Genomic DNA, 15945 nt, shown 5'->3' on the forward strand with positions numbered 1-15945 from the left:
ATGCTGAATCTAAACATATAATGCATCTGAGATTATCTTGTGAGCTAAGCAATCCTTAAAAAGGATCATTTAATATTAGACTCGTGCTTAGAATATTAGATCATCAACTGCTACATAAAACCTGGAGGGAATAAAACCTTATTTAATTCTGAAAATTAAGCATCTAACTAGGAAAAGCCTATCTATGGAATTGTCTTTAATGCTGTTATTAGTCCATACCTTGAGAGGTGGAACTCTGGGCTCTTCTCTTGGAGGCTGTTCTTTCTCAGGTGGGCTGCTGGATGGTAAGTTCCGGGTTGACTGATCATCTTCTATCCGAGCTCTCTTCTCCTTACAAATTCCAAAGCTGTGCTGCTCTGCAGTTTTCCTCTTCGATAACTCAGATTCTCTACTTTCATTTCTTATCCCATCTGGTGACTTGGAGGGCTCTGACAACTTGGAAGAATGTGAGGTCTCCAACCGATTCTGTGAGCTCCCTTGCTTGTGTGTTTTGTTTCTAGAGCCTTCTGAAAATGAAGCCTTATCCACTGATGAGACATACTGCTTGTCCTGTAATTTAGCTGATGGAAGCTCATTTCCCTTACTCTCTGTCTCTTCAGAAAAGACAGGTAACTCCAATGGTGAAGATGCCCCTTTCTTTTCTGTTCTTTGCAGGACATTATGACTTTTCACTTTTATCATTTCTATAGAAGGGGGTTCTGGAATTGAAGCAGGATAGGCCTTCTCAGTTTCAGCATGTGATTTACAAGGCTGCTGATTCAGAGTCTTAACATGCAAGTCTTCCGACGGAAATGCTTCAGGAACAATGGAGGAACCCATTTTGATGGGCTCAGGAGTATTTGACAGAGTCTTCTGTTGAGAGAGAAGGCTCTCCCCCAGTGGCTTGGCAGGGGCAGAGCCTTCATCTTTCTGTGGGGAGAGTGGTTCTTCAGATAGGGAAGGGGACTTTCTTTGCTGATGCACCATTCTTTCATTCATGGAAGAACTAGAAATTGGAGATGTTTCTGAAGGAAGTGGCAAACTAGATATAAAAGTGGTCTCAGATGTGAGAAGCATGGAAGACACTGAAGATGTTTCTGATGTCAAAGGTAGATCAGACATGGGTGAGGTTTCTGATGTTAAAGGTAAATTTGATACAGGGGATGCTTCAGAGGTTAAAGGTAAATTGGACATCAGAGATGCCTCTGATATTTCAGGTGAAGTGGATACTGGAGATATTTCTGACATCAAAGATGCATGAAGGTTTTCATCAGGGGGATTTCTCTGGTTATATTTGTCTGCATTTTCAGTGCTGGACACCTCAGAACAAAACGTTGTCTCAAGGGAGGCTGGAGTACATGATTCCTCTGAGGTGGACTGAGTTTCCCCTCCTGGGGATGTCAGACTGGTACAGGCTCCCTCTGGGCTCTCGGAAGAGAAAGAAGTTTCTGAGATACAAGCATTTTCAGAAAGCTGTTCATCAGGATCACTCTGTAGCTCCATATCTACAGCAATCCCTTCGCTGGGAAACTGGTCTTCTAAAGAAGAGGACCCTGTTTTTATTTTTGAAAGACTGGTCTCTACTGCAGTTTCTGGCTCCTTATGTTCTGGGTCACTGACATGAGTCACAGAGGAAGTGGAAGGAACGAGAGAGTCACAGACTTCTAGCTGATCGATAACAACCGACATTTCTTCCTGGGGAGTTTCGGATTTCTCTTCCACCTTCACTTCGATATGAGGCAAAGTTTCTAAAACGTCATTCATCACAACACAGGACTCCGGGTTATCTTCAGGAGGTGCTACATGAGGCTCTTCATGAGAGTTGGCTGGACTTTCAGACTCCTCAGAAAATTCAGTTATTGTCTTATGATTTTCATCCTGACATTCACAGATACTAGTCTCTACCTCTTCTGCAATTTCCTCCTGAATCACAGATTCTTCAGGGATCAAGATATCTTCTGAGTCTGATTCTGCCATTCCATCTTTACCTACATCTACCATAGGACAAGGTGTAGCACAGAAACCAGGCTCTGGAGAAGTTGGATTTTTCATGCTTTTTGGCTGTTGCTCTTCCAAGGGAGTCTGTGCAGAAAGACCTGGAAGGCCAGAGGCTCCACACGAACTACTTTCAGCTCCATCACTGTTTGGTCCAGAAGTGAGCTTTATTGATTCCTCTCTTGACATGCCCAACCTGAACAGAAATTGGAAATATTGAATTATTGTTCAACCACAAAACATGAAAGGTACTACTTGGAGATATATGTGTCTGTGCGTTTGTGTGTGTGTGCGTGTGTGTGTGCGTGCATGTGTTGTGTATTCAACAAAAGCAAATGCATCAAATTAATTTTACAATCACTAAGTAACATGCTTAATTTATATAAACTAGTTTATGATGACTTAGTTCTTCTACTTTTTTTTATAATCATAACTAAATAAACTCTACTCTGGTTAAGAAAGATTCAGATTTTTATATTTATTTATTTATTTTTTAAATTTTGTTTTATTAACTTATCTGGTACAGATTTTTATTGTGTAAGCAAGGAAATATGAGCTTTGCCAAATGTTATGTAAAAGGAATTAAAAAATTACATCCTACAAAAGATTAGAATATATGGGCAGAAAAAACAAAAGAATGGATAAGATCTAAAACTTTTTAGTCAAAAAGTAGCAATTTACCTTTATCATAGAAAATTGCCCAGTCTTCAGAGGATGCAGTATAAGCAAATAAGATCAATGGGATATGGGTATGCTGTAAAATCCTAAAACTGAAATGACTTCCAAAGATTAAATTCTCTTAAACCAATGTAAGAGGTTTATCACTAACCTTATTTTAGTCTGTAAGGGTAACTTAAGACAACACGGAAATTTCACTAAAGAATAACAAACATATTTGGGGTCAACAAAGTTGATTCTACTAGATTATATTTGTATAAGGTAAGATCTAAAAATTTTTTCATGTGATCTCTTCCTGTAAGGATATTCCATGAAAGATAACAAAGAGCATTAAGAAATAATGTAACCTAATATTCATGTCATAAGGAAAAGTTCATCAGAATTACAAAGATATTGGAAATCACTATTTCCTATCATACTAACTTACACCATCAGCATCCCATGGTAGAGAAATAAGCTGTTCTAAAAGAAGTTCGAGTATAGACAATTACAAAGAGAGAAATATTCTCAAACATATTTGAGTGAAGAAATACAGCTAAAAGTATCGATGCAGGAAAATACCTCAGTGAAATTTTCAACCTTTTACTTAAATTCTCCAAAATGAAAGGGAAATAACATTGAATACATTTTTGGGGGTGTATTCATTGCCTTCTTTGCTAACATTCAGAAGACTCTAAAAAGAAGCTAGGAAATACTGCCCTCATAATTAGCTTCTTTTCTTTCAACTCTCTAAGATGGGTTCAAACGAAACTCCAATTTATAACTATCCTACACTGAGAGGAGCAGAATTACAACATTACAGATAAAGCAGAATAATCAACTAGAAATATGGTCCCTTGGGGCTAGGCCAAGTAGAGATACTACTGATACTAGGTTAGGTGTAAAATATACAGTAATTATCCACTGGCAGCCAAATTTCTGCTGGTTGGTTAATAAGGATATAATAAATTTATTAATTCATATTAAATATTTTTAATATTAAGTATCACAAATGTATGGAATATACAAAATATATATATTATACATGTGTGTCTACATTATAATATATATATATGTATATATGGAGAACAGTACTGTATAAAATATGCCTATGTCAACATTTTATTATTTCCATGACAAAATAGATTTAAGATGGCATAAGGCAAAGAAGGTTGGCTTTCACAGCACACCGCATAACAACACAAAGGAAAACAGGTAAGTCCAGAAATCTATCATTCTGAGTTAGTGCACGTATGGGTGATCTCTAAGTGACTAAAGCAAATACAGAACAGTGCTATGTTACAAGCAGAGTAAGCCAATTAGAACCATAACAGAGAGCTCAAACACACAGCCTGAAGACTAGAGGAGACAAATCTTAACAATGGGGGAGTTTGGATTGCAACATTCTTGGGAAAAGTTAAGAGAGGTGAAATTTTCATGTCGACTGAAAATTATCTGGCACTAGGAAAAACAATCTTTCACACACTGAGGTAGTTTAAATAATCGTGAAGTAACAAAATTAGAAGAACATTGGAATGTCCAAAATACGGCTATCATCCAATATGTAATTGAAGATGGAAAAAGAAACTCTATGGATAAACTACAGCAAGGAAAGGGTCAAATAAAAGACATGTTTGTATTCAGAGCTCAGGGATGATGAGGGGGGGTCATGCTTACTCACAGTATTGTAGCAGTACCCTCCAAGGCAGGGCCCCTTAACCTGTTATGCATGGGAGTCTGGAAGCCCTCAAATTTTATGTAAAAAAATTATGTAGGTGTGACCTTTTCTGAGAAGGAATTGTGGCCCTAGGATGCTGAGCAAATCACTTCACCACACTGTGTAAACCTGGATAAATGACTTAGTTTCACTGTCTCTCAGTTCCCTAATCCCCCTTTTAACGTAAAAGTGAAATAAGGGTGTCTATCTTATAGCTGCATCCGGCTCCCTGCTTGGCGGAAACCTGCTTCTCCCTCTCCCATTCCCCCTGCTTGTATTCCCTTTCTGGCTGTGTCTCTCTTTGTCAAATACATAAACAGAATCTTTAAAAAAAAAATAAAAAAATTTTTAAAATGGCCCAACAATCAAGAACTAAGGACTAGTACATTGGAGGTAACTAGCTCAGTTTTGCCTTTGAAAGGGTGCTCCCAACACTCCCTTTGTCACACACAAGGTTGGGGGAAACCTCCAAGGTGGTCTGCAATGTCATTCTCCATGGTTCTTAATCCTGCTGGGCATCAGCCTGACTTAAAGAGCATCTAAAAACACATACTTCTGGGCTCACCTCCTGGACATTCCCAATCAGTATGTCTGGCATGGATCCTGGAAATCTGTATCTATTTTTAAAAGCCCCAGTAAGGATTCTGATGCAGTGAGCCTTGAGTAATGCTGCTGGTGACAATATCTGAAGGCATATAAGGAGGTTGCTGCATTTTTAATTTTTGAGAAAACGCATTAATTATCTCCTGCTAGTTTTGCTTAAAGATGTATACACAACCACAATCCCAGGAAAAATTAAAAACAAGCCTTCCTACTTGAGGGTACTGCTATTTAGAACACTCCCCCAAATGCTAGCCTTCTCTGGGTAAGCAGGCTGTTAATCACGGGATCCCTTTTCAGGAAGAGTACTCTATGAAACTCCTGCCTGGGTGGCTCAGTGGGTTAAATCCTCTGCCTTCCACTCAGGTCATGATCCCAGGGTCCTGGGATCCAGCCCTGCATGGGCACTCTGCTCAGCAGGGAGCCTGCTTCCACACACACCCCTGCCCCCCACCCCACTCTCTGCCTGCCTCTCTGCCTACTTGTGATCTCTGTCTGTCCAACAAATAAATAAAATCTTAAAAGAAAAAGAAGAAGAAGAAGAAGAAGAAGAAGAACTCTTATATGAGACTCCTGACACTGTTTTCCCTATTTACAAGGGGACATTCTATGAAGTTAAGTCAAATGGTACAGATATTGTTACCTGCAACCACCTCAGTGTCATTTACGCAAAACAACTTCCAGGCATTAATTACGTATGTGGGAGTTTCAGGAAAAATTACTTTGTGAGGAGGAACTAAAGTCACTGTCAATTGTTAGCTCCGAAATCCTTCCTTCTTCCTTAGGGATCTGAGTCTCTAATTCTGCTCAAGTACAATATGCCCCTTCTAAATGTAAGGCAAAGGTAAAACTACTTTCAATGTAATTTAGTTGCTTCCATGCTTATGTGTGGCTGGTGTTATCTTAAAAAGAAACACATATGAAGAGAAATAATGAATTAAAACCTGGTCACACTCAAGGCTCTCCCCCAAACAAGGACTAAACAAGATATGCACAGTCAACATTTTCAGAAAAATAGGAGAATTAAGGGCGTCTAAAACTACTTAGCTCTCAAGTATTCCTTAATGAATATACTTGGATTAAAACCAGGAGATTTTTACTAAAATCTAGTTAAGAAAGCCATAATTGACTTCTATAGGATTTCATGTGCTACTTTCAGTCCAAAATGAATTTTCATGGACAAGTTATAAACCCTTGAAAATGCATTTTTTAAAAATTTAAGTGCTGATATGCCACTATAATTTTACCTGCAATTTCTTACACTGAGGGACTATTGCCTTTTATCACTGGTTTATTAAGTTTTACAGCATATGACTGTGCTATGTGAAGCAGAGAATTACATTTTCATTTCCTTCTGAGAGAAATGAGAAAAAAATGCTCTAGTACTTACTTTTCTCCATAAAACCTTTCAAAGAATTTTTCTTTCCAAGGTTCTGTTTTCTTTTCCTTCTCAATTTCTTGCCTTATCCGCAACTGCATTTCTGGAGTAAACTCTCCTAGAAAGCAAATGCTTATATACTGAGTAAAAGTTATCATTATCTTTTACCGATTAATAAGGAAAATGTAATTAATTTGAGTAAACTTTTATGGATGTTGCAAAAGAAAAGGCTGAGTACTGACAATATTTCTTCAGCTTCTCTCTTTATGAACATCGCTCAAATAGTCATTTAGTCGTAGGTGAACTTTAAAGCCCTCAGCAAATAAAGTGTATGCTAGGGGCTGTGAATGAAGTAGCGTATATTCAGTGTCCCTAATGAAATCAGTCTGGCGGGAGAAAAGGCACACAATTGCCCATAATATAATGTTGAAAGCCCTGTATGGGCCGTAAGAAGAAAGGTAGTGAGGGCACAGAAGAAAAGGCACTTCATTCTGCCTGAATGGATTAGGGAAGACCACATACAGGAAATGGTACTTGAGTAAGCTTTTGAAGGATGACCAAGCTCTTATAAAGTAATTAACTCACAAGGCACAGAGATATGAATATGTATATTTATGTTCTTTTGAGTGGCCAATTGTGAGAATGTAGGAGTAGCATGAAATGAAATGGGAAAGGTAGGCTGAGGCCAATTAGCAAATTCATGGTTTAAAGAAAGTTCTACATTTTTCCTATAAGAGACAGAGGGAGGTCCTGACGGCATCCACTCGGGGAGGAATATGGCCTAACAAGTGGCTTAAAAACCAGGTGTAGACATGGGAGGACTCCAGCCAGGAGGCTGCTGAATGGCATAGATGAGAAACAGAGAGTACAGTCGAGCCAGCAGCTGTGGGAGTGTTCCAGGGCATTCAGAGTCAGAGCACAATCGACAGGTCATGACCGGATCAGGAGATGGGAGAGGACAAGAGAGAGCAAGTTCCAAAGTGAGAACAGAGGTGACATTAATGGAGAGGGGCAGAAGGGACAGCAAGGTGAAGGGAAGGGAAGACAGTGAGGTTAATACTGACGTTATGGTGCTTGGTATCAGCTCTGGAGATCCAGCAGGCATTTGGAACAGAACACAAGGAGTTAGAACCAGATGTGGACGATCTGGCATAGGGGCTATACCAGGCGGTGAAAGAGGCTGCTTAGTGAATGTGCACAGCGACAAGAGGAAGTACCAGAGAGAGTGGTGGAGACATCACCCTGTGTCATCAGATGGAAGAACAGAAGCTCCAGATGGAAACAGAGGAATGGCTATCAACAATGCGGCCGCAGGAAACAATTTGAAATATACTGTGAATGTCTAAGGTACATGATTTCAAATTGGATGGGTTAAAAAAGAAAAAAGAGATATTGCAGAAGGAACATAAAACGTAAGGACCAAGAAGAGGAAACTGGGCTTTGCTATTAGAAAGTCATTAACAGGGGCACCTGGTTGGCTCCTTTAAGTGTCTGCCCTCGGCTCAGGTCATGATCCCAGGATCCTGGAATTAAGCCCCACATCAGCATCCCTGCTCAGCAGGAAGCCTATTTCTACCTCTCCCACTCCCCCTGCTTGTGTTCCCTCTCTCATTCTCTCTGTCAAACAAATAAATAATCTTAAAAAAAATAAAGAAAGAAAGAAAGCCATTAATACTCTCCAGGAGGCATTATTTTAGTTGTGTATAGTGGGGTCACACCCAACCATAACAATTTGAGCAGGTAAGAGAGTAAAAACGTAGTACCATTAGTTATTTTTAGTCTTTCAAGAAGCTTGGTGACTAAAGGAAAAATCAGGTGAAATGGTGACTTTAGGGGAAGAAAGTAAAGCCTAAAAAGAAAGTAAAGCCTAAAGAAAATTCTTTAGGCTCTAGGACATTAAGAAAATACATAATACTTCAAGCAAGTGATTAAAATTATGACTCCAAAGAAAATCTAGCTAGATCAAAAATTTTTATTATGTTTTGGATATCGTGCTTCCTTCAAAAATGTTGTATCTCAAAAATGCCAAGTATGACAAAGAATTAGTGAAGTCATTTGGAACAGAATGGGTGTTTTTAGTAAATTAAAGTATACTTCAGGGGGAGAAAAAGACTCGGAAATCAGAGTAAGGCGCAAAGCTCAGTATACTGTGTGTACTCAGATATGCCAAAGAATAATGGAAAAAAGAAATTTACCTTCTGCCAGTCGCTGTTTCCATCCTTGAGCTGCATATGCAAAAAATTCATTATTTAGTGCTGAAGAACTGAGGCGTAAAATTCCATCGCTTCCCATCTAGGAAATAAGCCGACAAAAACAAGATCCATCAAGGAGAATTCAAAGCAAAAGTACACAGGAAAGAAGTGAACACAGGGTGTATGCGTGAGAAAGAAAGTGTGGGGTAGGAGAAAGGAAGAAAAGGAACCTACAGAACGGGAACCTCCTGGTAGGAAAAGCACACAGTGATGACTACAGTGACGAAAATACATCAATTTAAAGGAAATCGTTATTAGGCATTTCCATTATTGGTGGTGAGTAAAACAAACACATGGAATTTCATCAAAACAGTGTGATATCTTTACCATTTTACGGCATAGTAAAGTCTCATTTTTTGTTTTTGTTTTCTTTTACGGCATAGTAAAACGGTAAAGATCTCACACTGTTTTGATGAAATTCCATGTGTTTCTTTGGTACCATGTTAAAAATCACCATGTTGACACCTTTTGACTAACTTTCAGAAATTAAATTTTCTAAGATTTGTGAAAGCTAAAGAAATCCAGTCTGATTACTTGGGTTCTTTCTCTGGCTGAGGTTTAGACAGGAAGTTCTAAAGCATTAAAACAAATACCCCCACACTGTCATACATACCCCCTCATCTTCTAATTTGGATGCACACAAAAAAACAGCTAAATAGTAAGGTGCACAATGCCCGCAACCATAAGCTACCGACCTTTTGCCTGAAACATACTAACTTTTAAAAACTCACATGTAGAAGGGATTCAGATAAGCATCATCAAACCGGGTGCTTTTACCTTTCCAATTATTTACTGCACCTCCTATGTGCAAATAGTCTGCCTGTGGACACAGAAGATCAAAGAACTGGCCTCGTCCCGGACTGGCTGCTTATGGACTGAGGAGTGAAGATCAAATGGTGTCAAGCGGGGGTGAATGGGAATTAAGAAGTGCAAAGTAATAAAAGCTGGGGGATGCTATCTAGGTGGACGGGAGCTGTTTGGAAGAACTGGATGCCAGAGGCAAAGGTGGGTCCTGCAAGATAGATCTGGACGGCATGGTTCTAGAGAAAAAGCATGTAGTGCCCCATAGAGCTCAGGAACTTTCCTGCGGAGGGGGATGGGTATCACAGGGTAGCGGTAGCCACCTGGAGTTCGATGGTGTGAGGTGCTTTAACCTGCTGGTTAGAGGTGTGGCAAACTGTAGCTCCAGTTACATTTTCAAAGATTTCCTCTTAACTCCCATCTACACACTTCATGGGTCCTAATCTCTAATTGTTGCTGCTCCCTGAAAACATGCCCAGAGATTTCTCATCCCCAGGCTTCTGTGTGCTTGTGGTCTCTTCCACAGTCCATCTTCACCACCGAAATCCTCCTCCTCTTTTAAAATCTCACTCAGCGCCTTCATGAACGCGTCAGCGGAACCATCCTCCAGGAGTAAAAGGAGAACGCTGAATCTAAAAGTCAGTATTATACCAACAACCCTACACTGAATAATGCTCAATCCGATTCAGGAGAGAGACGCTGTGAATAAACATGAGGTATGCTGAACGCTGTCATCATGACATCCAGAGGGAAGCCACAGACTTGACATTCTTAAGTTTTTTCATCTAAGAAGCTGCGGATAGCACACTAAAACATTCAGTGCACGTGGAAATTTTCAGGCAAGGCTTCGTTCATTTATCGGATCACTGTTTACTCACCCCGAGCTATTTCATCTTTATTCGAGACCCTTATTAAGCCACTCATATGAACCCATGTACCTGGTACGTGTATACAGTGGCATTAAAGAAAAAGCCCCTGTCCTTACATTGAATGTATTCTATGCACAGCAGAAGCTTCTGGTCCCTGTAGAACTCTTCCACCCGCACAACTATAACACAGTCCTATCACCATGCCAGGATCCTACCTCAGTGTCCTACCACAGCCCTAAGACTGGAGCCTTCCTATCTTCTGACTGGACAAGTCTAGGACTCTGTCCTCTGGAATGCAGTCCACGCAGTGAACCAATGGCTGTCATCTGGTCCTGCGTCTCCAACAGATTGTGCCTGAGACCCAAGGGGTGGAGTGAGTCAATCTTTATACTCTCTCTCCAGTAAACCACGGGCAGACTGTATACTTTCTGTGGCCAGAGCTCTAGGCCTTCTGAGAACAAAAGTCCATGTCCCTGGGGAAGAATCATTTCTACTCGGTCAGGGATTCTCAGCCTTGGCCCTATTGTCATTTTTTAAAATATTTTTTAAAGATTTTATTTATTTATTTGACAGATCACAAGTAGGCAGAGAGGCAGGGAGAGAGAGAGGGGGAACCAGGCTCCCCGCTGAGCAGAGAGCCCAATGAGGAGCTCGATCCTAGGACCCTTAGACCATGACCTAAGTCAAAGGCAGAGTCCTTTATTTTTTTTTCTTTTTCTTCTTTTCCTTTTCCTTTTTTTTTTTTTTTTTTTTTTTTAGATTTTATTTATTTATTTGACAGAAAGAGGTCACAAGTAGGCAGAGAGGCAGGCAGAGAGAGAGGAGGAAGCAGGTTCCCTGCTGAGCAGAGAACCCGATGTGGGGCTTGATCCCAGAACCCTGAGATCATGACCTGAGCTGAAGGCAGAGGCTTAATCTTCTGAGTCACCCAGGTACCCCCAGAGAGTCCTTTATTGTGGCAGCTGTCCTGTATAGTGTAGGTTGTTGAACAGTACCCCTGGCTTCTACTCACTAGATAGCCACAGCCACCCCTCTCCCAAATGAGACAATTGTAAATAACTTCAAATATTACCAAATGTCCCTTTGGGGCAAAATCATCCCCAGGTGACGATCATCACACTCTTGGACATGGTAAGGGCTCCGGGCTTTGCCCGGTTCCCAGGTGTCTCTCACACCAGTGCATCAGTGGGCCGAGAGAGGGGGTGACTGGACCGGTGGGATAATCAGCCCTCACGGTCATGAGGAAAGAGAACTTCTGCTATAGGACAAAGGCAGAGAGGAGGATATAGGGAGCACTGGAGCTTTATCGGGACCTCTCTGGGTGCTTCTGTGTCTGGTGGTGACAGTGAACACAGATTACAGCAATGACAGCCAGAAAGAGCACAGGATTCAAAGGCTCCGACTCCTCAGGAATGATGGTTTGGGCCACTTCCACCAGGCAAACTAGCAGAATTCCTGGCTAAGTGTGAGGGTATTCAGAAATGGGAGACAGAGAAGGGAAATGATGAACTTAAGACCAGCTTGAGACTAGCAGAGTCTGTAGCTACACTAGCTCCCTCGTCATAAGTCTCATTTTTTGTTTTTGTTTTCTCATCAAAATATCATGACTGGCCACTCCTTAAAGACTTAATGACAGAGGGCACTTAACATGAAGCACTTTGAAAGAGATCTAAGCAAAGGCAATTAGGATGAAGAGAAGACAGTTCCCCTAAAAGTTATGCCTCTAAGAAGTCTGAAATTTTCTGCAAATGTTGACTCTGCATGTGTGTCTGTGGTTTGGGAGCCTTGAGATAAAGCAACTTCACTTAGGAAGACTAACAGGGAAGAGATATTCTTATTGTGTAGATTTTAAATAGGACTAGTAGGTGGAAGGCAGGTTCCCTGAAGAGGTAAAGAAATTTGTTTGCTATGAAGTGCACTTATAGAAGGCAATGAATAGGTTGGGATTTTTCTATATTTGAGGACTTCATGGTGCCTTATAATCTTCCACAGTCCATGCAACACCTAACACGTTGCAGGTACTCAATAAATGCTTATTGCTTCCCTTGCTTTGTGTAATTGAAAGATTTAAAATTTAACGTCGGTAGTTGATATGCAGGATTTTCGTTTCCTGTATTCTCCCAGGCCAAGAGTGTGATTAGTTATTAATTGAAATTTCAGCATAATTTTAAGACACAAAGAAATACCAGATCCAGATTAGCTCTGTCAGAGTTTCGGGATTTCAGCGCATGAAAATGCAAGGCAGTGTGAAATAAACACATTCAAAAATGTGGAAGCTAGCCCTGAAGGAAAGTGTTTTTCTTTTAAAACAGAAAAAATAATATTAACTGCCAGACTTCCAGCCTGTATGAGACAGCACAATTAAACACTGGAGCTAAATTGGACTTAGGAAATACGTGCCAATAAAACTTTTAAAATACACTATTAATTTTATGGCCTTTAAGAAATACTGTCCAAAAGACATAACATTTTAATGAGCTGGAACAATAAACATTTCTGAAGGGTTTATTTATTTATTTATTGCTGAGCCATAAATTCTTGTTTTTCAGATTGCCCATGCTAGAAATGCTCATTCTAAAAACTTCCTTAACTCTCTTATAATGAAGTGTCTAACTAAACTATTGATAAATTATGCTACCTTTTTAATTAGGAGGGAAAACCCCTGAACATTTTAGTTGTTACAGAGGAAAATAAATATGAGTAAAGGAAAATTCCTTCGTGCCAAGGTCCTTTCACAAAGGTTTAAACCCCTTATTGGTGAGTCTGTCCACTTGCCTTTGGTATTGGTTATAACGTCCATTTTGTGGGATGGATATCCATGGAATTCAAAAGGTTGAAATGCCAGTTCTGCTTGTACCCTATCCAGTTTCTGAAGGTCGATGAATTTTAATTCTGTACACAAATATATCTATGTTTAATAATAATCCTTTAAACCTCTAATATATTCTTTATCACTTTTTTTCTTATTTTAGGTTTCCTCTAAGTGATTCAGAACACATGACATGTGGGCTGCAAAGTGGAACAGTGAGAGATGTGTCGGAGAGTTTGAAAATAGCCCGACAATAAAGGGACACCTAGATATACTAAACAATGTGGATTTCATTCTACAGACAATGGGGAGCCATTCAGAGTGAAGCCACCCCACACTGAGCATATGCATATAAGCAGGATGCTGGTTTAGGCAGGGTGGTCAGGATGGACCTCTCTCTTGAATCCTCACTATTGATAAGGGATGTTCATTCATGGAGACACCAGACAGAGATATGAGGAAGGAGTCTTGAAACCATCTGGGAAAGAGTGTGCAAAGTGAAGGGATGCCAGTCCAGAGACAGACTCTTGGCGGAGGTTGGGGGAAGGTGCCACCAGGAGACCTGCAGACCTGGAGACACACTGGACAGGAGACGCACAGAAGCTGAGGGAAAAGAAACATGCTGGGCTGTAGATCCACTGTATAGCCTGCCCACCCTCCACCCCCCCCCCTTGCAAAAAGGGAGCTGGAAAGCCTTTGGCAGATTCTGATCTGAGGAATGGGAAGTTCTGACATTTCAAAAGGATAGCTCTGATGGCTGTGTGTAAAAAAGACTTTAGAATAGTGCCATCTAACAGTAAGATAAATGTCAGCCACATATGTGATTTCAATTTTTTAGGAGTCACTTTGAAACAGTAAAAAGAAACAATGTGAAATTCTAATAACACCATTTAATCCAACCTATCCCAAATGTTACTGTTTTAATATACAATCAATATAGAATATTAAGATATTTTTCATTGTTTTGTGTATTAATTCTTCTATCTCTGGTACAAATTTTTAAATATCTCATTCTGATCAATCCTGTTTCTTTTGCCCAGCAGCCACTGGTGGCTCACAGCTATTGGAAAGAAGAGTTACAAGGACACAAGCATGTCATTACAGGGATGATCCAGGAAGAAGGTGATAGTAGTTTGGACTATGGTGACAGTAGTAGAAATGGTGGGAAATGCTTGAGTTTCTTCTAAGGGCTGAACCAACAGAACTTGACATATTGGATGTGTGGTATGACAGAAAGAGATCTGGCAAGGATGACACCAAAGACCTTTTTTTTGGCTTTGTCAAAAACGATTATGAAATTTCTATTTACTAAAATGAAGATGACAATGGAAAGAGAGATTTGGTTTTAAACCAGTTAAGGTTGAGACGCAGGTAACAATTCCAAGCAGATGCCTCTGATAGATCATTCTGCATATAGCATATAGGGTGTCCCGGACATAAGCAAGATCAGTGACAGGAACTCCTGTCCAGAATCATCTGGGGAAGGCCAAAGTAAAAATGACAAAAAGTCTTACAATTATTTAGACAATGGAAGTAAAGAGAAGGGAGCTCTTCAAGAGAGATATAGGAACCAGACTGATGGGGCTGAGTGTTTGTGTCGTGGGTGATGAATGAGACTAAGGCATAAATGATGAGCCTCAAGTGTAGAGCTAGGATAATTTGGTCGTTGCCAGGAGCAGAAATCAGGACAGAAAAAGGGTACGAGGAGGAGCTATATTCTGGACAAAGAAGTGATGGGTTTTGTTTTGGATGTGCTGACATAAGGATATCTTAAAGACATCCACATAAAGATGTCTAATCAATAACCAAGACTTAGGACAAGAAGCTCAACAGCAAGGGAGGGATCCAAAACAGAAAAGAAGGAATTGTCAGCAAAGAAAGTAGAGTTAAAAACATGGATATGGGTAAGAATACAAAAGAAGAATTTACCAAAAAAAAAAAAAAAAAAAAAAAGACGGCTTTAAAGCAGAGCCTTAGAAACACTAATTCAGAAGGAACAGGCAGCAAATGTTGATCCCTCTAGAAGACTGAGTTAAAGCTCTCTGACTGAGAGAAGAAAATCAGAGCGCGGAGCCTCAGAGATGCAAGGGAAGTAAGTGACCTGTGTTGTGTGTGTGCTGGTATCTACCAACCGTGTGGAATGATTTAAGTTAACAGTACGTGCAGTACACTATATAAGTTGTGGTGTCAAATTTAAAGAAAAAAAAAGTCCATAGGGTCTTTACAGCAAAGACAAGCTAGGCGGGGGAGACCAATCAGGAAAGGAATGCAACAGACAAAGAGTAACAAGCAGATAAACCATTCACTGTCATCACTGAGCCTCTTGGACTCTGAGCACCCCATGCTCTTGTACCGTGTGCCCCAGTAAGAATTAAAGTCAGGGCACTCATTCTCTCTAACGGATAATTTTTCATTTTTTATCTCATTTAGTAGGATTCAGGTAGCTCAGGAGACTCCATAAATATGCTCAAGGTTTATCCATAATGGAAGATGTAATTCTTGAAGCACAAACTTAGGCATAAAAGTGAAAGAGGGCTCGAGAGAGGAAGGATCCAGTAGGGGAGACGGGACTGACAATACACTAAGGACAACTGGGCCACTAACTTTCGAATACTATTTCCAAAACTGCATTAAGACAGTATTTCCCAAAGTGTAATTTGCAAAACAGGAATTTAAATAAGTAATTTTAATTTTAATGGGTACTCCACCTACAAGGAAACTGATTCTGCCATCCGATAAATACAGCGTGTATTTACTAAATATGGTTAAAATAGTTTTCTTTACTGTATTTTCTAAAAACCATAATTTATTTTTAATGCCCAAGAATATATCTATCATGCAGTATTTCTCCAATTTTTTAACCTTGTAATCCTCTTATAGAATAATTA

The 15945-nt window shown here is 40.0% G+C and overlaps 1 protein-coding gene across 1 annotated transcript in view; it reads right to left on the reverse strand.

Annotated features, from left to right (window-relative positions):
• ASXL3 (ASXL transcriptional regulator 3) overlaps nucleotides 1–15945 on the reverse strand; it is a 186932-nt gene that overhangs the window by 10955 nt on the left and 160032 nt on the right. Inside the window, exons 9-11 of the mRNA XM_059140183.1 lie at nucleotides 8522–8618; nucleotides 6339–6444; nucleotides 220–2170 (exon numbers count right to left, since the gene is read on the reverse strand). Of these exons, the coding sequence (XP_058996166.1) occupies nucleotides 220–2170; nucleotides 6339–6444; nucleotides 8522–8618 (2154 nt within the window). The remainder of the gene's footprint in view (nucleotides 1–219; nucleotides 2171–6338; nucleotides 6445–8521; nucleotides 8619–15945) is intronic.

The sequence above is a fragment of the Mustela lutreola genome, chromosome 11 (genome assembly GCF_030435805.1).
Source record: "Mustela lutreola isolate mMusLut2 chromosome 11, mMusLut2.pri, whole genome shotgun sequence".
NCBI classification, from domain to species: domain Eukaryota; kingdom Metazoa; phylum Chordata; class Mammalia; order Carnivora; family Mustelidae; genus Mustela; species Mustela lutreola.